The sequence below is a fragment of the Equus przewalskii genome, chromosome 20 (genome assembly GCF_037783145.1).
Source record: "Equus przewalskii isolate Varuska chromosome 20, EquPr2, whole genome shotgun sequence".
NCBI classification, from domain to species: domain Eukaryota; kingdom Metazoa; phylum Chordata; class Mammalia; order Perissodactyla; family Equidae; genus Equus; species Equus przewalskii.
The window spans coordinates 24,825,666-24,847,652 of NC_091850.1; the positions used below are offsets into that span (position 1 = coordinate 24,825,666).

General features: G+C 39.3%; 1 protein-coding gene across 1 annotated transcript in view; it reads left to right on the forward strand.

The window, feature by feature from the left end:
- PLCXD3 (phosphatidylinositol specific phospholipase C X domain containing 3) overlaps positions 1-12,754 on the forward strand; it is a 168,421-nt gene extending 155,667 nt beyond the window's left edge. The window contains exon 3 of the mRNA XM_070587662.1: positions 6,136-12,754. Coding sequence (XP_070443763.1) covers positions 6,136-6,289 — 154 coding nt within the window. The 3' untranslated portion in view covers positions 6,290-12,754. The remainder of the gene's footprint in view (positions 1-6,135) is intronic.
- The last annotated feature ends 9,233 nt before the right edge of the window (positions 12,755-21,987 follow it).

A 21,987-nucleotide genomic window follows, 5' to 3' on the forward strand; every position in this document is an offset into this window, starting at 1 on the left:
ATTATTCAGGTTTCCACTAGAAACTTTTTAGCTATAAATGTGGAAGTAATATGAATGAATGAATGAAGACTTTATTGGACCTCATAGCAATCTCAGAGCTGCCAAAGGAGACAATGAGCCCTTTACTTATATGTGAAGAGAATACAAGTTTCAGTGTCACTAGATGGTAGACTTTTATGGAATGCGTCTAGAGTGATGCTCAGACTCCACAAGCTGTCAAAGGAGGCCCCAACAATCTGCCCCAGAGTACCTTCCTGTTCCTCCCCTCCTCCACTCAGTCCTCCTACTGTCCCCACACCTCCATGGCCCCTACTCTCTGGTCACCTGTCCTTCCTAATCACATCATCTCTTTCACGCACATATGCTTTTTTTTTAACCACTTTATTGAGGTATGATTGACATATAAAAAGCTGTACATATTTAATATATACAACTGGATGAGTTTGGGGATAAGTATATACCTGTGAAACCATCATCACCACCATATCAATCACCTCCCAAAGTTTCCTCCACCTCCTTTATTATTTTTTTATGTGTGTGTGATAAAAACACTTAACATGAGATCTGCCCTCTTAGCAAATTTTGGCATACGGTACGGTATTGTTAGGAGGGCATTATGCTAAGTGAAATAAGCCAGACACTGAAAGACAAATACTGTATGACCTCACTTATATGTGGAATTGAAAATAGTCACACTCAGAAAAGCAGAGGATAGAATGGTGGTTTCCAAGGGCTGAGGGGGAGGGAGAAATGGAGAGGTAATGGTTAAAAGGTACAAAGTTTCAGTTATGCAAGATGAGTAAGTTCTGGAGATCTACAATACAGTCCATATGCTTTTGCACGTGCTGTTCTCTTTTCTTGGAATGTCTTCCTTCCTCTTTATCTAAAGAGTCATGACAAGCTCAAATGTCACCTGTTTTGTGATGTGTTCCTTAAATTCCTCCTTAATTTCTCCTAAATGAAATAAATTATTTCATCTGCTATGCTCCCATGAAATCCTATGCTCACAACTGTTGTACCATGTTATATTGTCATGATTAGTTCACATCCATTTTGGTTGTTAGACTTTGAGAAATCTGAGACCAGGATTTCCAGTTCAACATTTGAGTTCAACAAATGTGTTGTTTTCCTTTTGAGTTCCAGGGATTGTGGTAGGTACAGGGGGTATATTGTTGACTATGATACGATTTTTGTTTACTAAAAAATGTGTGGAGGGCCAGCCCAGTGGTGTAGTGGTTAAGTTTGCACACTCTGCTTTGGTGGCCTGGGGTCCAAGGGTTCAGATCCTGGGTGCAGACCTATGCATTGTTCATCAAGCCATGCTGTGGTGGCATCCCACATGGAAAATGGAGGACGATTGGCACAGATGTTAGCTCAGCAACAATCTTCCTCAAGCAAAAAGAGGAAGATTGGCAACAGATGTTAGCTTAGGGCCAATCTTCCTCACAAAAAAAAAAAAAAAAAAAGCACAGGCACTGATAGAAATAGGCGTGGAAATGAAATGAATTTCAATTCTATGTGCAATGTATAACCACAGAACTACGCTTAAGGAGTATAAAGCCTAAGGAGTACATAAAAGGAGTCAATATAAAGCCTAAGGAGTAAAAATCTTTACCCAGATTTGCATGGGAGAGATTGAGATAATGCCTGGGCCAAATCTTGAGGGGTGAGCAAAAATTAGTCAGACCAAGAAGGGTACTGGAAGAAGGAATGATATTTTACATAGAGGAAAGGCCTGAAAGAATGCCGAGGCATGAAACCACAGGGTGTGTTTGGGGGAAAATACAAGCATTTCAGTATTACTGGAGAAAAAATTAGCAAGTAAGAAGTAACAACAAAAAAGCCTGAAGCGGGATGTGCGTGGCAAATGGTGCGAGGGATGCATCCACACTGCTAAGGAGCTGGGTGTGTTTCGCAAGTGAAAGAAGACTGTGCGATTGTTCATGCAGTGGAATAATGCGCTCGGATGGGAGAAAGATTGTCTGACTGTAGTGTAGAAAAGGCACAAAAGGGAGTGTAGGGGGCAAGACTGTGGCAACATCTCCAAGTTGCTGAGGAAGGTCTGAAGCCCAGGAGGGCTCTGGGAGCTACAACCAGAACACTGCCCTCCACAGGTGCACAGTGCATCTTTGTTGAATGAACGAATGGGTGATTTCAGAAAAATCAGATTTTAACCACTTTATCTTATACCAAGAAAATTGTTATGTTGAGCCAATTATTACCACCAGAGTAGGCTTTTCAATTAGCTGTAATTATCCGTCCAATACTAAGTATAATCGGAACTTGCCAATTAGCTGCAAATCATGCATTCTTAGGTCCATGTTGCCCCCAAGGGGGCAAAAATTGGTTCTTGAGAGGGCAAATAAAAAATTGGCTCTTTTTATGTATACAGCACAGATATACAAACAGTACATAAGCAGATACACAGCTGATCTGTAGTATTAAAATTCCATAGAGGAGAAGGGGGAGTAGGAAAAAAATATTTTAAAAGGCTTCATAGGGAAGCAGTAGTGAAATAAGGATGCTAGTGCTGCTGTAAATAATTATTTTAACTTCAGCAGCATTTGCTAGTTTTAATCCAATATACTGAATCTTTTTGTTTAACCTAATTCTATTTAAGACTGTTGGAGGATTTGAGATTCGACTTGGCGTTATTGCTTGTTTTGTCATATTGACTTTAGGAATGTATACCTGAACAGAAAAATAAAAGTGTTCCCATGACTCAGAGAAATGGTATTTTAAATGTAACACTCCTATTTCATCTGAAGATTACGTTATTCCAAAGAATGTTTCATCAATCCTCAAAACAATCGATTTTATAGAGAAACAGAGGAAGACCACTCTTGTGTTTTGATAACATCTTTCCGAGGGGATAACAATTAATTGTTCTAAATTCAGGCCCAGGAATTTTGATCTTAGAGTCGTAGAGGGCAGCCGAGGAGCTGTTTCTGTGATGCGCGTGGTTCTAAGATGGGAATTTGGTTGCACAGGATCCTCACATGGCCTAGTACCCCTGGGTTCTAGTGAAGCAGGTTCATACAGAATCAGTATCCCTCTCACGCACCCAATCTCTCACCTCTCAAGGTGAAGATATCTGTTGAACAGCCATCCTTCCCAGGAAATGCACTAGTTGTAATTCCCTTTCCAAAGTGTGTCCGCCTTTTCTAGAAGGCCAAGGTGATGCTGCCTTCACAACAGAGATATATCATCTGCTCTAGCAAGTACGGAAGAGAAAGTAATGGAATTCAAACCTGAGTGGCTGCACACACATTGCAGCCGCGTCTGTCTTTCTAATGAACTTGAGCACACTTGTGTCTGTGCTCTAAGGATCCAGATTTTTCATTTTAAGATAGAATTCTCTTCTGAAACTGTTGCTGTGAGGGCCAGATTTCTCCACCTGCCAGTCTATTTTCAGAAGGCGTTGGGTCTTTTAGATCCATGTTACGCTCTTTTGGAAGCAATTGGATCCTCCTCTATCTGTGTCTAACAGAAAAATGGATATGCTGAAAGGCATGCATCAGAATTTTTAAGGGATTACCCACAGGATTAACGTCATCCAAGGCAGTTGACCCAGTTTTTCCTGGATGGATTGGGTTTGCTTAGACTGTACTTTCTGAGATCTGGAGACATGAACAGGTACTACATTCCGTGCTTTAACCTCATGGACACAAAAGAGCATGGCTCCCTTTTTTCCTTGATTTTTATGATGCTATATGCTCCCTATTTTCCTCCTACTTCTATGCCTACTTCTCTTTGTCTTTTATTGAATCAACTTTTCTGCCCATCCGTTAAATGCTGCTGATCTTTAAATCTTCTCCTCTCTCCTCCTCTACCAAATCTCCCCAGGTAATCTTATCTTCCCTCGTAGCTCTTACTATTTTCTCTCTGTGATGGCTCTTGACCAGCTCTGTGTCTTGAATGTCAGACTTGTACTTAACTACCAAGCCAGCCCTGGTGGTCTAGTGGTTAAGATTGGGTGTTCTTACTGCTGCAGCCTTGGTTCACTTCCGGGTCAGGGAACCACACCACCCAACTGCCAGTTGTCATACTGTGGTGGCTACATGTTGCTGTGTTGTTGAAAGCTATGTCACTGGTATTTTAAATACCAGCAGGGTCACCCATGGTGGACAGGTTTCGTCAGAGCTTCCAGACTAAGATAAACTAGGAAGAAGGACCTGACCACCCACTTCCAAAAATATTGGCCATGGAAACCCTATGAAGTACGGGGCATTGTCCCAATCCCATACTAATCAGATGACATTTTATCAACTCACTTCCTTAAATACATCTGTTGCTGCTACTGCCATGTAAGCTACCACCATCTCTGGCCTGGATTATTTCCACAGCTCCCCAGTTACTATTCCTGCCCCGAGTCTAGCTCTCTCCCATTCACTTGTCTGCCCTGAAGGCAAATTAATCTCTCCAAATCACAGATCCAATTATATTCTTTCCTTGTCAACAGCTCTCAGTTGTTCTACATTTCTGAAGGCCTTCTATCACCTGTTTCCTTCTTATCTCTCCAACATTTTTAAGATTTCCTTAAATTTTTTGATATAACTTCTTTGAGATTCTTAACTGCATCATTCTCTTTCCTCTCTCCCCTTCTGTCTCTCTTTTCCTTCCTTCTCCATTTCATCCAGGAATTGAATGTCCACATGTGTTCCCTCACACTTTCTTTGTTATTACAATATCATCTCTCAGGCCTCAGTTTGTTTATCTCTTTCTCGTGGAAACCTCCTTTCCTGCCCTCTTGAGTCATAGTCGATTTCACTCCAATGTGCTGTCACAGGATACTGCATCATTATTAACGTCACCTGTATCTGTCTGTTTGCATCCCCTACTCACAAACACACACCATAGTTCTGTCAATGAATGAAGAAATGCTATTTCCTCTGCCTGAAAATGCATTACACATCCTCCATCCTCCATTCCCACCTTTACTCAGCTAAACCTTCCTAATCCCTCAACATTCAGGGAGCATTCTTCTGATAACTTTTTCTTGACTTCACAGGCTAGGCTAAGTGACTCTCCTCTGTGCTCTCATGGTAATGAATCATCTGTTGTAATGAAAGTTGGATCACACCACACTTCTTCTCAAGATCTTCCAAATACTCCCCATTTCACTCGGACTAAACCTCAAAGCCCTTATAATGCTCTATAGGATCTTCCCCTCTTTCCTCATTATCCCTCTCACTTCATCTCTTACTACCCTCCCCTTTCTTTTTCCAAGCTTAGGCATGCTACCCCTTTAGGGTCCTGGCAGTAGCTGAAATGCTTTCCCCAGATATCCACATGACTCACTTCCTTGTCTCCCTCAAACCTTTGCACAAATGTACCCTTATCAATGAAACCACCCTATAAGTTGCAATTTGCACCACTCCTCTCCACCCGCACCCTCCTTATCCTCCTTATTTTGCTCCATTTTTATAGCACTTATTCCCTCTTTTCAAATGATATCATTTACTTATGATTATTATTTAATGTCTGTCTCTCCTTCCTTGAGTGTAAGCTCCACAAGGGTGGATACTTTTATCTGTTTTGCTCACTCAAGTTTTCCAAGTGCATTTAATGGTGACTGGGATATAAAAGGTGCTAAGTAAACGTGTTTAAAGGGATGAGCCATGGTTGTACTATATTAAAATTTTCTTCTTGTCCACCTGCCCGCCACCAAATGGTGAACTCTTTGAATACAGGGATTTTTGCTGTTATGTCTATTTACAATATCTAGTACATTTCCTGAAAATAGTGGGTTCATAATAAATGTTGGCTAAGTGCCTGTATTCATCTATGATCTTACCGCCCCATAGCTTTGCAAGTTTTGCAGTTGTATCGTGCTAAACCAGAATATAAGTGCAAGGATGTTGTTTTCTTAGTGGAGAAGCTTCACTATGAACTCTCATAGCATCTGAGATCTCCAAAGCTGCAGAGTCCATTATAGACCAATATAGTGAATATTTCTCCTGCAACATCTCTTCAGAGGTTAAGAATTTACCATTGTCCATTTAGCATTTTTTTCTCCATTCTGTACCTATAATTGGGACATTTATTTTAGTAAGGTGGAAAACTAATGGGAAGCCTGAGCTTGAAAAATAATATCTTACCTTCTGTGACTTCTCTTTTTCTTTCCTTTCTCAGGGCTCTTCCTGCCATGATGCAGTGGGTCCGCACACAGAAGCCAGGAGAGAGTGGCATCAATATTGTCACTGCCGATTTTGTAGAACTTGGTGATTTCATCAGCACCGTCATAAAGCTCAACTATGTCTTTGATGAAGGAGAAGCCAACACTTGATAGCACCATTTGGAGTGTTCATGAATAAGACAAAGAAGACTCATCGTATTAGGCATATTATCTATAAACACTCTGATTTTCCTATTCCACTGAGTCTCTGAGGGTATTAGGGCTTGTAGTGGGTGGGAAAAAGGGGAAACCATTTCTTCAGTGATTGTTATCATAGTCTGCATTAGTATAAATACTTCATTTCCCATTTGATGAGTAAACTCTACTTCTAGTGTTAGGGATAAAAAAAGACTGGTGAATTTTGTTTTCCAAAATTAGTCTTTGTAACATATAACTGATGAGTGTTTTGTTGATTGCGTTTCTGATTTCAACCTAGGACTCCTCTACTGTCTTTACCCTCTAACCTGAACTTTCCGTTCCCTCTCTCGCTCGCTCTTTTTAATCAGATGCTGTATGGGACTCAAAACAATTGAATGCCCAACATAACATGTATTTCATTGTTGTACTGAAATTTATCTGTTTTGTGGGACTTGGTATAATAGTCTGTAGTCATCCGCAATTGGGTAATCATTGCTAACTTTTGGTCATAGAAAATACGCATCAAATCAGTTTCCCTGCATCAGTAATATTGGAGGCTATAATCAGTGATTTTTGTGTTATATGAAAATAATAGTGTTTCATGGTATTTCTATTTAAGGCAGCTATAAATATAGAGTAAAAATTTCTTTTGAAGAACTATTAGTGCCAACTCCATAGTGAAAAATGGTGGGGGCGGGGGGGATAGATGCCATTTTAATTCAGGAATCTCTGAAATAATGTTACCCTGAAAATGCTCAGTAAATGAGTAATTATCACATGTGTTAAAATCAGAAAACTCTGAAAAGAACTCTTAGAAAAGCTCTCCTAACAATTTTCCTGATTAAAAGAAAAGCAGAAGAGAAAGCAATGAAAGATTGTGCAAGCTTTCCTACCAAAGTGGAATTTCCTAATATGTAATTCAAAATCTCAGATTTGGAGGAACATATTTCAAGAAGCTTTGATTCTAGTTTTTTACTTGAAGTTGAGGAAGGAGGAAGGGTGGCAGAAAGAGTTAGAGCAATCTTTTTGAAATTATGTCCATAAAATCTCAAGGATCCGTGAATCTTTAGGAGATTCTTAAATACATGTGATTTGGGCAGATTTACTGAAAATCAGCACTGACTCATCACTTCTGGGTTCCATCCTACACTAGGGTCGAGATTTAGGCAGGGCAAAAGTGTCATAGGAAGTTTTTTGGCCAAGATTTGACAGCCCAGGTCTACAGGGAAGAAAAATGATAACACAACTTTGAGCATTGCTTCCTCCTTGTCACCTTTGTGATATTAAACAACTCTGAAATAATCTTAAAAGAGCACAATAACCCTTATCTACATGCCTCACAGGAATATTCTGAGGCACTTAAAAAAATCTACAAAATTTGCTGAAATTCCTACAATTATGAATTATTTTATCTTCATGTTTAGAAATAATCACACCTTAATAGTTTCCTGAGAAAATACAGTCCGTGTAAAGTGGGGCCATAGAGAAATAAAAGCATGGCCTCAGCTTTTAATTAATTTAAATGTAAGACATGTGATTTGATTTCTTAGACCTCGGTAACGGAGTTGATTCCAAGATTATGTATGTCAAGATTATAAATAATCAGAGTTGATTACAGGATTATAATACTCATTATCAGAAAATAGTGTTTATTAGCAACTGCAGGGAGAGGATAGAAATTGTTTATACTGAAGAGAATGTTTATGGAACGTGTATAGGTATGCTTGGTAGATCAAGTATCTTGCACACACATGCAAAAGATATGTTCTACATTCCAGTTGTGTGTAGATGTCTCGCCACACACAATATACCAATGTATGCCCACTCCTGCAGGCAGACAGACACAAATACACACAACCACACACAGACCTGGACAAACACAGTCACAATTCTTCTTTTCAAGTAAAAACATTGATAATATTAAACAATTTAATTTTAAGACTGAAACTCTTAACAATGTATAAAAAAGAGTTATAAGACCTTTGAAAGTAGAGTAGCTGACCAAAATATTTTTGTAAAAATACTGTAGCTTTGGAATTAATTATTTACAAGTATAGGTTTCTTTCTGCTTTCTCTCCTCTTGCAATTTTCTTGTCTTTCTATCTCTTTCCTGTGCTCTTTATGTGCCATTGAATATGAATCCTTTTTAAAAGACTATGGATTATTGAAATTTATGTCCTGTAAATTTGCTTTTTGGGCAGATTATCTCTCTGACTATTCATTATTCATCCTTCAGGAGGATCTTTAGCCAAGCACACTTGCAGTGATACAAGGATTTAACTTATAAATATGACAGACAACAGATCGTTGAACATATTAATGAAAAGTGAATTAAATATAGAGGTAACTATGTTGTATTTTCTTGAACTTAGATGCTTTCTTATAATATTTGCTTAGAATTAGCCTTGTCATTTGGGTGCTGGAAAAAACAAACACGCTGAAGCATTAGACTAATTGTGCAGTTTCTTAACTGGAGAAAGCTTTTAATTGCTGTTAATTATATGCACATAGAAACCTTGTTGACAGAAGATACTTTTGAGCCAATGTTGTGGTTTTCATGTGGACATGCAGTACCTATGTAGCAGGCACTGAGAGTAAATGGATTTGCCTTAATTTCTAGAGGAGGGATCAGGCGGAAGTGAACCATGGGTCCTCCAGCTGGAGGGAGAGTTCACTAAGAGGGATTCCTTTGAAAGACGAATGAAGAGAAGGTGCCATCGGCTGTCTCCTGTCCATTGGCCCTGCCCTGAAGCACACTTAGGGAACAGGCTGTGGACTTTACATAAAGCGATGGGGGTGAGGACTGTGATATGCAATCAGAGCTTACCCTGAGCCTATGCTCCTTTGTCTTAGCTGGGCATTGTCTTTCCAGAAAGCCAGGAGCACAAGGGCTACACATAGGCCCCAAGATGGTAGGAGACACATCTTGGTGCACTTTTTCTTTTGCTTGTTTCTCAAGACTTTACACAACAAGTCTTATAAGGCAAAAAACAGAAACAAAATCTAACTTTTACCCAATCTACAGCAGGAAATCAAAGAAGTGGGTTGAAGGAGGGAAAATACGCAAAGAGTATCATTTCTTGGTTTCCTTTCCTGTCTGCAATTTTGAAGGACTAATATGGTGAAGACTCCTGCCATTATCATTTATGTCTCCCTTATTACAACACAATCATGTGAATGCAGAGAATGAGGAGGCATCTTTTAAAAGCCTTAGGATATTCTATATGATGACCTCAATATTCACTTTCAGCCATACTGGGATAAGTCACTTTTCATGGAGGGCCACCTACTATGAATGTATTAGAGCATAAAGTGTTTGCATGCATGTGCCTGTGTCTGTACACACATGCAAACACACACACATATACACACACACGCAGCATGCACATCTCACACACATACACATTATTCAAGTTGAAACTGCACTCTAAGCAATCAATCTGATTCTATTGTCATTTTAACTCTTACAATCAATATCTCCTACATTAGTACGCATAAACGTAATTCAAATATTTAAATATTTAAGAGAAGAAAAACCCCCAGAAAACCAATGAAAAATGAAACCATCATAAGTAAGAAACACCTAGCAGTAATGGTCTAACTACATTGTCAATTACACTTCAAGCTGGAGAATTGAAGATGGATTTGAACATAAATTACAAGCAAATACGCATCTTCACTTAAAGTTGTTTTTATTTCATTGAGGTTCTTACATATTTTAGCCAAGTTTCCCTGTTCAGGTTCTCCCCTGTTAGGATTCCAGACTGGAAATTGAAAGTCTCAGGAAATGTTTCCTGAGTTTTTCAGTTCTACAGTTTTACAGTTTCGATGACACAATTTTCTAACCTTTGGTTGCTCATCCAAATGAGAGCTCCATAGGTAGAGTGCTCGCATTTTGAATTGCTAGCAGAAAATAATGCACAGTGTCCCTCAGGATATGCTATACAAGGTTTTAAAAGTGTTTTATTTTACAGCACTTTAGTCTTTTCAACTAGATTTCTGTGACACAATGGTGTAAATGCTATATTTGCCATAACTTATTGGTGGCTCCTGTGTTACATTCAGTTTTAAATGATGCTCTAAATTGTTTGTTTTCCGTATGACAACGATAAAATATTCGGTAGAATTTGTAAAACGTGTTGATTGAATCTGTTGAAAATTGTGTAATTTTTATTTCATTCGTGACACTATTTTGCAGGCATCAGTTCTACATGTGTACTTGTATGAGTCAAAACTATGTGCTTCCATGTGACGTGTGTGTCAGTTAGCATATTGTATGCTATCAAAAATCAAACTTATCCTAAAGAAAAAGGGCACATTATGACCAGCCTTAATTCATTGCCATTTTTTGTTGTTGCTGCAATTTGGGATTAAAATTTAAAGAGAAATTATGTTTTCGTTAATGATGAGCTTTAAAAAAGTCATATGAGGAATGTGCTTAAGGATTTATCTGAGTTCCTATGAACAAATAGTTCAGCTGTGGAGCATCTGATGCTTCTCAAAAGTTCCAAATGTCAGTTAATTTATTAACTTCATTATCATGCAGAGACTAAATTCACATTCATTTCCATCAGCAACAGAACCAGCGTATTTCTAAAGCTGTTCTTCCAAACATGGAACCTATTTTGCTTGTAAGGATAAGTTTTCCATGAAAGATTGTTTCTCCAAACCATTACTCTTTGAAAGTTGCATCTTCTCAAGCAACATGAACTGCCTTGGCTCTGTAAGAGTCACTAAAGACCCATCAAGATTAGGTGGTCCCAATCTGGTTCCCTTCTCAAAAACTAAGCGTGCAACACTCTTTCAAACTTTTGTTATCTGCTTCCATGGAATCCAGCTATAGAAAACTCATGACTAATTTGAGAGTGTGCACAGGTTGTCATGCTCGAAGCAAAACTCTGGAATCTTCCTTGGGCCTGGCATCTGGTTATGGAATATTAATCAATCTTCTTATTTCCCCTCTTTCTCTATCCTCAATTATTTTTTTTCTATACTTAAGGTTGCCAGGTGAAACACAGGATGCTCCATGAAATTGGAATTTCAGGTAAGCAATGAATATCTTTTAGTATAAGTACTTCCCAAATATTTCACGAGACAGACTTATACCAAAAAATTATTTACTGTTTATCTGAAATTCGAATTTAACTGGGTGTGTCCTGTATTTTTTTCTAATCTGGCAACCCTACCCATCCTGCCTCTCTCTTTTCAGCTGGGCTACCTATAAGGGGTGAGATCTTACCTCTTTCCATAATCTATGTTAAGATACCTCATAGAAATCTATAGTCCTAATACCCTTCTTGAAGGAAAATGTTGGTCCACGCTAAGTCCCACAGATGCTTTATGAAGGGCCAACTGAAGTGTAGATGGAACAGTCAAGCAAGTACCTCTATAAGATTAACACCACCACCTTCAAAATTTCCCTTCACCGGCCTGTTGCGAAGTCAAGAGTCTCGCCCGTTAATCCCTTAAATAACATTTCCTAGGAATTGAGACGACCAAAAACACACCTACATGTTAAAAACGCCCCTAGAAAGTGGAAGCACCTTCGAACTCAGTACCAGGACCTCCTTTAAAATTCAATTTCTTTTTCTTTCAGAGAAGTAACAAAAGAATCCATTACTCCCCTCATTAACACCTTACCACAAATTATTTTTATCCAATTAGAACTGGCCATCTATGGAATTGCAGAAAATTGACATAAAAAGGAACTTTCTTGACCACCAGAAGAGAGAAGAGTCTGAGGTGTCGACACAGCCCTGTCAGTACCTCCTCAAGGGGTTGGGTGGCAGTTGGGCAGCAGACAGGGGACAGCATATGGACCCTGACAATGAAGCTAGCACCTGACAGACAGACTTGCCAAAGCAAATTATAAAAACCAGCACTTTTTCTGAGGAATTGGAAACCCAGGACACCCCAGAGTAACAGTGAGATCTGAGACCAGTTTCTAGAACAGTTTTTGGAGAACAGAACCGTGTCAGAATTCCTAAATAGAGTTTTCAAATACTGTTGTTTTCAACAGTGAATCCTTGATGTAGTCTGAATGTGGACTGAGTTATGGAACACTTTTGGTACCTACCTCCTCTCTCGAAATTCCTATAAGTGATAAGAAAATCCACATCCCTTAATGTAACACTTCCATCTCATGGTCCCTGATTGCACACATTTGTGTTGATTTGCTTCATTTCTAAAGGATGGGAATTTGCAGAGCTGGTGACATTTCCTTCATTAAGACACCGGAAATTCACCAGAGGGAGACAGATCTGTGCCTTCTCTTTTTAGGATCTGGTCATTGATACTTTAATAAATGTGGTGTAAATAAAATACATGCCTACAGTTCTGTTTAGCAAATGTGAATTTTTTTGATAAGATTGTGTTCTTAACGTAAAAAAAGTTTCTTTGTATCCAGTGAAATGCCTAATAAAGTCCTGGTACCAGTTATCTTTATTCTTTTATTTCAAATTCATCAGTGCTTCATTAGAAGCCCAAAAGTGGATCTCTTAAATAGGACATGACTCAGGGCATCAGAAAATATAATTCTTTTTTAAAAATATGAATCATCATATTAGGATCTCCTCTGTGAAAGAAGATATTCTCCACCAATAAAGATAATGCCATGAGTGCTACCATTACATCAAAATTAGGTATCTCCAAAGTCTGATATTTTAGCTTCTTATATACCACAAAGAAGGCCAATTTCAACATAGTGCTATTATGTTAATAGAGTATATTAATATTGTAAAATACCATCTTGAGGTCAAAAGCTTAGGATGAAGAAAATCTACTTTTGCTGAATCTCTACTATGCCCAATGCATGAAACACTGTTTCAGAAATGAAATTGCCTCTGTATTTCACCAAATAAATCCTACATGATGGGGTTCAAATCAGCCTTAAGACAAAATTTAAGCATTGTAATAGTATTATAAAGACAATCCAACAAAAGAATGTAGTCCAAGATCATCTTTGGGGTTGAACTTGGACCTAAGTGTCCCAAAAAGCTCTGCTTGTTACATACACTAGGAAGTTTATGACATTAGATTTCTCTTTATAAAGCTGTGAGGATTTCTACACTTATGAAAAATTGCATATCTGCAAATAATACTCTACATCGTCATATCTCTGTCCTTGACATAACACTGCTGTAGTTTCATCAGAGCCATTACTCGTTTATTCAGTTATTCAGCAAACATTTGCCAAAAGCCTATTATATAGCAGGCTCCCTGCTAAGCATGACAAAACATTTCTAAGATGTTCCTTAGGAAAATGGATGAGTACATCTTTGGTAGTTTCTCACTAGAGCTAACAGGTGGCACCAGTTTGTCCTCCAAACAAACAAACATCAATTTATTCTCAATGACCTTTTCAAAGTAATATTCCCAGATAGTAAAACTGTTTGAACACAGTTATTGCTGAAAGCCTAAGAAGAAAAGGACAATTTCTACAGCAAGTATAACGGGCGGTAGGTTGGTCACAGCCCCATATAACCAAGAGTGGATTCCCTCCCTCTCCCTGCCACGTTCCCTGTCACCGTGTGCAGGACGCTGTGTACAAGCTTGGCAGCCACATTCTACCTGACTCTAAACCAGTAAAAGCAGAGGCTCCTTCCCTTGCCTTCCTCCCCTCACCTCCAGGGCTTCAGATGAAACTGCTTTTTCTTGACAGGAGAGGCTGACCTCATAAGGTGAAGCAGACTCCATAAAGTAAAGAAGTGCCACCTTTATGTAGTGCAAAAATGGGGACTCTTCTTAGATCAAAGGAGCAAAAGCGTCATCTGGAATTGGAGGAAATATTTCTTTTTAAGTGGAAAGTAATACTGTGGCATGATGGAAGGTTTCAATATTGGCTCTCAACATGTAGTTCAATACACATCTTTAGTAATGAGCCATAATGATGGCCACGCTGGAATTAAGTGGCAAGAAGTGAACCTAAGTGCAACTAGGCACCTTCTACCATATTTGTCCTTTAGTCCTGTGGATAGAAATATTCCTGGAAACGGCTGGAGCTATTAGGCAAAGGTCAACCACATTAAAACACAATAAATTCCAGAAAGTGGGAGGTAGTGCCCCAGGCACCAGGGAGGGGAGGATGGTGGAGAACGCCAATGCTGGCAGTTCCTGAAGCACTCTTTGGCAGAATGCTTATCCTCCCCTCCCACTTTTTTCCTCATAGGAACATGTAAGCTTGACCTCCTGGGGTTTTACCGAGAAATAATTAAGAAAAAATCTTTTGCCTCAACACAACTGCTCAGCTATTATTAAATTGTGCTCTTTTATTTTGGGGGGAAAAAAAATGTGCCTGCAGACTGGTTTCAGTTTTGGCATGGGGAAAAGGCAGAAAATATTAATTTAGAGCCAATAATCCTTTCCTCATTGGACTATAAGATTATTCATCTTTGATTTAAGCTTTGAAGGTAAGAGGTACATCTTAGCTATTTCTATATCCCCAGGAAATGGCAGTTATTAAAACATGTTTGGAAACAATGAAATGGAATTGCGACTAGTTGTGACCCAATTGAATGGTGGACAAGTGTTTGATAAATGTCATACACATGCTGAGCACTTTCAGGTGCAACAAGGGTTCAAAAAGTACGAGGCAGTATCCTCCATCTCCTGAATTCCTTGGAGAAATACAGATAATGGGAGATTTAGGGGGAAATACACTGCATGGCATTCTCTCCAAGTGCAGAAAGACGCTGTCTCTTAGCTGTAATGTCAACAGTAAATCTTTGCGAAGAATATTTACCCAGGGGAACTTGGCTTATGAGGCATTTATTTAAAAGGAGCTGAGAAAGGGTGCAGGAAGAATTACATTTTGAGCTTCAACAAAATCTTTTGTTAGATTTTCCATTCCTCATCTGCTCATAGATACAAGCGGGGTGGCATGAAGACGTTAGAATTCCACAGACTCTCGCTTCCACACAAGGCCTCTGCTCACACACCCTTTGGGAAGACTCTCCCCTCCCTTACACTTTCTTGAGTCCCCAGAAGATGTTTCCTGTGTGCTTAATAAAAAATTACATGGCCTCTGGCTGCTGCCTGATGCTGCTTTCCCATCTTGCTGCTCACTTTGGTCCAGTCTTTGCTCCTTCTCCACCAGACCCAGCAGTCTGCCCAGGAGCACTGTTATCCTCTGTTGAGCATCACTGCAAAGGCAAATCTTCAAATGTCAAAGAGGTGAATGGTCTGTGGCCAAGCGAAGCTAGGTAAGGAAATGTTTCTCCTCCCTTTATGTTGCATTTTAATAGAGGGGCTCTTGTGTCCCCATAACTACCCGAGATTAGGAGTGAAAATCTCATTCAACACTTAGATACAGCTCTCTCTTTCTGTCCCTCTCTCTCTCTCATCTTTGGGCTCAGGACAGAAACTTAATTTCAGTGACAGCCACCACGCTGTTCACAAAGTCACTGGTTCCCTCTGAGCACCAAGAGTGTGGACTGCAAAGCAGACCCAGGGTCCCACTTCCCGTGGCCCTAGCAAGTTAAGACAGCTGTGGAATGTTGTGTGCAGAAACTCCTTTATTTGAAGCTCTGATCCCAGGTTGTGAATTGAAGCTGCTTTCCTGTGTCAAAGTGACTTAGATCCTGCGTGCAAGAGTGGGCTGTTCATTCTTACTGATAGAATTTCAAATAGCCATGGTCACTCAAGGAGGGCGTTATCATGACACTTTAGAGCTGAAGTGTGTCCTTGGGAGAAAGAATGTTTCCTGTTAAGTTTGCAGAGCTGGCTGGATCTGAGTCTGTTGTTCCAGCCTGATGAATGGCCAGGCAGATTTTCCTTTCTCAGTCCAAGCTAATTTTTACTTTCTCTGTTTGTAACTGAGAGAAATCCAATTCAAATTAATTTAAGCCAAAAAAAAAAAAAAGAAAGAAAAAAAGAGGAGAGACTTTTCAGGCTAATTGAAACTGAAAAAGCAGCAGCTTTGGGGATAACTAGGATCTCACACAATATCAGCAGGGCTTGATTTTTCTCCATCTCTCAGTTTTACTTCCCTCTGCATTAACTCTATTTAAGTATGGTTTTTCCACACTGAGTCAAGATGACCAAAGTATTTTTCCCAATAGTTTCAATCAAGAAACAGAATTGTGTCTCACTGGTCTGAGTTGGGCCTGAAGTCACTTTTCCAGTCAAGCACTGCGCACATGAGGATGGGCTGAGAACGGAGAAGCGGTGATTTACAAGGAAAATCAAAGCTCTGCTACTAGAATATGTGAGAAGCTACTCTAGTTAGGCATAAATACAGATGTCCTCTCCAAAGGCTCTCCCAGCGCCTCTGAAATCATGTCGTGGAGGGGGCACTGCCTTTATTTAGTCATCAGGTTGACCTTGATTACTTTGACTTCAATTCTGAACCCAAAGGGAAATTAGAAAGGAAAAATAAACATTAAACAGATATGTTTTGAAGTCTTTTTTTTTTTACTTTTAAATAATTTCAAACTTACAGAAAATTTGCAAAAATATTGGAGAAAATTTCCATGTAAACTTTGCCTGGAGTCCTTTTTTATTTTTGCTGAGGAAGATCAGCCCTGAGCTAACATCTGTACCAGTCTTCCCCTACTTTATATGTGGGTCACTGCCACAGCATGTCTGATGAGTGGTGTAGGTCCAAGCCTGGGATCCAAACCCACAAACCCAGGCTGCCAAAGTGGAGCACACCTAACTTAACTGCTAGGTCAAAGGGCTGGCCCCCAGGAGTCATGTTTTCAATTAATATTTTTTTCAATGTTAGGTTCTTATCATCTGGGAAACAATGTGTTTTAAAGTATTACTCACATTCCAGAAGCAATTAAGATGTCAGAATTGAAAACTTTAAAAATCTGTATCCCTGAAGCCATTCACATAATAAAGTAAGTCTTCATTCAAAAGGCACAATATTCTAAAACACCACAAAGAATATAAAAATAAAGCCAACTGTTTGTAGATAAAGGGGAGAAAGGAAAATCCCTAAGATGAATAATATATGGGAGGATGTTAGGTACTCTGTTTAGTCTGAATAAGATGTAGGCTAGGATTCTTACTGTGGGAGAAGAGACAGGCAATTCTGAGAGACCATTTCCAGAGGAAGATGGTAATGTAGTCAAATTAATGGTTCCATAATGGGAGAAAATTATAGCCTTGGTAGCGCCAAATCATTTTTCCCTAATCAATGCTAATCACAAGGGATCCAGAAGTCATCAGCTCAATTCTCGGGGTCACTGTTGAAATCATTGACTGGGAAAAATCTAGCTGATTCCTGAGATAAAGCATTTCTGAATTAAGAAAGTGGATGAAGTAGAGTGGAGTGTGTGTACACATAGGGGTGGGTGTGTGTGTGTGTGTGTGCGTGTGTTACTGTTTAGGGACTCAACAGGACTTTTTGCAGGATTTTCTCTTAAAAACTACTTATTAATAAGTGAATTGCAAACTTATTAGGTGCCTCATCGAATGAACTCCCCACAAGGCCACATTTCCAAATTTTGGCTGCCATTTCAGCAGCTGCAATTTCTTAGGATGCTGCAAAAGGAAAAAGGCCTTCCAAATAAAAAATATTGCGTAAAAATATTTTTTTAAATCAACTCTGGAAATATCCAAAGATGATTAGCAGCCCATGGGGACATGAATGACTTTTGTCTTATTTACCGGTGAATTCCCAGTACCTAGTACACTAGCTCTGTGTTAGTTTCCTAGAGCTGCTATCACAAACTGGGTGGCTTAAAACAACACAAATTTATTCTCTCACAGTTCTGGACGCTGGAAGTCTGAAACCAATGTGTTGGCAGGGTTCATTGGTGATTTTTGGAGGTTCCTAGCTTCTGGTGGTTGAAGGAAATTCTTGGCATTCTTTGAATTTTGGGTGAAACACTCCGATCTCTGCCTCCATCTTCATGTTGCTTTCTCCTCCATTTTATCTCTGTGTCCTCTCCTTTTCATACAAGGAAACTACTCATTGGCTTTAGGGCCTACCTTAATCCAATATGACTTCATATTAACTAATTACTTCTGCAAAGACCTTGTTTCCAAACTAGGTCATATTCTCAGATTCTGGTGGACACTATTCAACCCACTACCAACTGGCACACATCTCAAAGAAATGCTGGAATAGCCACAGCGTGTTAAAAAATAATATCAACATATTATCCTTCCTTCTTTTGATAGATTCCCCCTTAGTAGGTTAGTTGTTCAGTGAATTTCGTTTAAATCAAAAGAGTGTAAAATAAAATTCAAATTACGAGTTTGTAAAAATCCATCTGGAACATTTTTTTTCTTATATACTGACAATATAAACAAAGAAACACAAGACCTGGACACCAGACACAACATTCTCACACTGTTGTGTAAATTTAAAAAATAATATTCTGGCGTACTCTGCTCAAACAGTGTGTCTTTTTCCTACAATATCTTCCCCATTACTTGTCTCTATAGATTTCTTCTCAATAGAATGACTACACGATCAATATCCTTTTAAACTTTTTTATTTACTATTTTTGAAATGTTGCACTTCAAGAGATACAATAGAATGAGCCCTGTGTTAACATGTTTACAGAATGACACCCTGATAGAATAGGTTTGTTGTCTCACACTCTCATATAAATAATAATAAATTCTAGTGTATCCATCAGGATCAAACGAGGAGATAGAAACCAGCACTAATTTGAACAGGGAAAATTTAGTATAAGTAATTATTAACTGTAACAGGAGATTGAAGTAATGGAGTCTTGAGTAGCATAAAGTGTGGAGAACTAGAACTCTAAAGAATATAGGAATCGCAGAAATAAGGAGCAGGATCTACCCCCTAGGGCTGAGATAGAGCATTCAAAAGAGAGCTGTTCCCAGGGCTGAGATCCATATCTCACTGGGGAGTTGCTGAGATGCTGTGCCGTTGGGCCTTGATGGCAATCTGCCCTCTGGAGACAGCCATCCAGAGGGAGCTGTCATGCCTCAGAACTCCTTGCATGTGGCACAAGTGGATGCAGGGGAAGCCATGGAACAGCATGTGCCCCACCAGAGAGTCTCCACTGCAGAGCCTTCCCAAGGGTTCCTGGGGGAAACTGCTGGCTTCTGGGCTCCATGCACTGTAAGAGCTGGGCACTGGAGAAGCCATGCACTGCAGGAGCCAGCACTAGAAGAATCATGTTGCAGAAGCCTGGCAAGAGGTACAGACAGGAGCCAAGAAGAAAATAACACTTTCTTCCTCCAGTTCCCCTCCAACTTCCTCCACTCCTAAAGCTTAGCATGCGCAAGCTAACAAAGGAAATCTCTTTAAAGGGCCTATCTACATTTTCACAAGGCAGGCAATGAAGTGCAGATTTGAAGCTGTAAATTGATGAGTGGCATATCCAGATATCAATTTCCTTAGCTTGAGAACTGAATTTAATTATCTCTCGATTTCTTAATGAAATATTCTAGACTGCTAACTTTTAGTGGACGCTCATTGCTTAACGAGATATTATACACTGTTAACTAACTTCGATGGAGAAAAGAGAGTTCCTCTAAACTATACAAGTGCTAAAGTATCGCTATAAAACTGGAGGCCAAATACATCCATATCTGATGTGTTCTATCTGAGTAACACTTCATCGTAGAGTCCTTCAATGCTTGGCCTATTACAGTGATTTTCATCTTTAATATGAATAAAATTGAAATCATCATTACACAGAATTATTTTTATTTAAAGCTCTAATTAGTATTATATCTCCTTTAAATTTTTATTTCTCACCTCATGCTTTTTTTACTCTGTCACTACTTTGTTATTTCTTGATAAACATTAACATTAGGAGGATTTAGCGTGTATCAAAAATCTTTTATGTACTAGTACTTTCTTTATATTGTTTTATTTAATTGTGAAATATTTACTTGGGAGCTGAAGTATTATCATCTTCATTTTCTTTCTTTCTTTTTTTTTCTTTTGAGTAAGATTAACCCTGAGCTAACTACTGCCAGTCCTCCTCTTTTTGCTGAGGAAGTCGGCCCTAGCTAACATCCATGCCCATCTTCCTCTACTTTATATGTGGGATACCTACCACAGCATGGCTTGCCAAGCGGTGCCGTGTCTGCACCCGGGATCCAAACCAGCGAACCTGCAGCCACCGAGAAGCGGAACATGCAAACTTAACCGTTGCGCCACCGGGCCGGCCCCCTATTTTCTTTATTTAAAGAAACCAAGACTTTACGTTTAGTAATTTTTCCAAGTACATGCAAACTAATAAATGGTTAAACTGGGATGTAGATGCAGAGTGTCTGGATCAATGACTCATCAGACCCCCATAAAGCCCCCTGAAGAAAAAAATACTAATGATAAGAAAAAAGTGAAAAAATAGTTGTACCATTGCTACCGACTACTCGGTTCCCCCTCCCTTCCACTATAATGGCAGAGAACGCTACTGCTTCTTGCAGAGTTAGACTAGATAAAGCAGATCAATTATGATTATTTTTAAATAACATACATCATAACTTAGGATGCTTATCATGTATGCTTATAGGAACTAACCTTAATCACTTTTCCCGCTTCATCTTCTTGTTTCCATATTCTATTTTCCTCAGAACCTGGCGTTCACAAGCCTTCTGCTATCACTGCCTGACTCACAGAGACTTACTGTTAATGTCTCGGGGAGGGAGGAACAAAAAATGAGCTTGTCACCAATCCTCACGATTACGTCCACAGAGATTTAATGGGACGGATCAATGAAGGAAATTATTGAAAGGCATCTTGGAAGAATAAAGAAGCATGCAAACATATATCCTGTTGGTCAGTGGACATTTATGAATCCTCTCATTCTTTAATTTGCTTTAGGACCCACCTAGGAAATACTCTACCCTGTCTTTTAATGCTTAAAATACTTGATTGTTTGACAAGATAAACAGACGAAACACATGACCGAATAAACACATTCTAATAAACACATTTGTTTGAATGTCCCATATACTTCATTCAAGCATATTGTGAAAACTCACAGCACCAGTTTCAAGAATTTTTATTGACCATTCACCAAATAGTTATTGAAAGTCTACTAAACAGACAAAAATCACAGCTGTCCTAGAGGTTAAAGTCTTGTGAAGAAGACTGACAATAAACAAAAACAAATAAGGAATTTTATGGTATGTTAGAATGTGCTATGGGAAAAATAAAGCAGGGAAATAATGTAGTTGGTGACTACAATTTTAAATGGGAAGTTGAGGAAAAGGCTCACTGAGAAGGTAGCAAAGTGAACCATACCAACATCTGGAGGAGAACACTCTAGACAGAGTTTATCAGACATCTCACACATCTCTGAGAGCCTCTTGGCCTCGTCTGTGTCTTGTTCCAGTTCTGTGTGGACTCGGACTGATTTAACTCCTTTCTTCTGCCCCACGGCTTCCTGTTGATAGTGCAGTAGACTCTTGGGCCCCTAGACTCATACATGAGACAATTGGAAGTGCAGGGGAATTAATGCCCATGGAGGGAAACTTCAGCTAACGCAAGAGAGGATCCTGTGGATAAATTCTTCTCCCTTTATATTCCCCAGGAACACTGCTGCTCAAAGTGCAGTCCTATGAATTGAACAACTAATTGCACTAAATGGCAGCCAGCTCAACGTGTCTTTGCACTGATACTCTCTCCTTCCTGCATCTCTCTTCTTGGCCCTGGGATTCGACTCCCTGATTATCACACAAGCTCTATGCCTCTGTTTCTGGATAGCTCAAGCCAAGACACAAAAGGA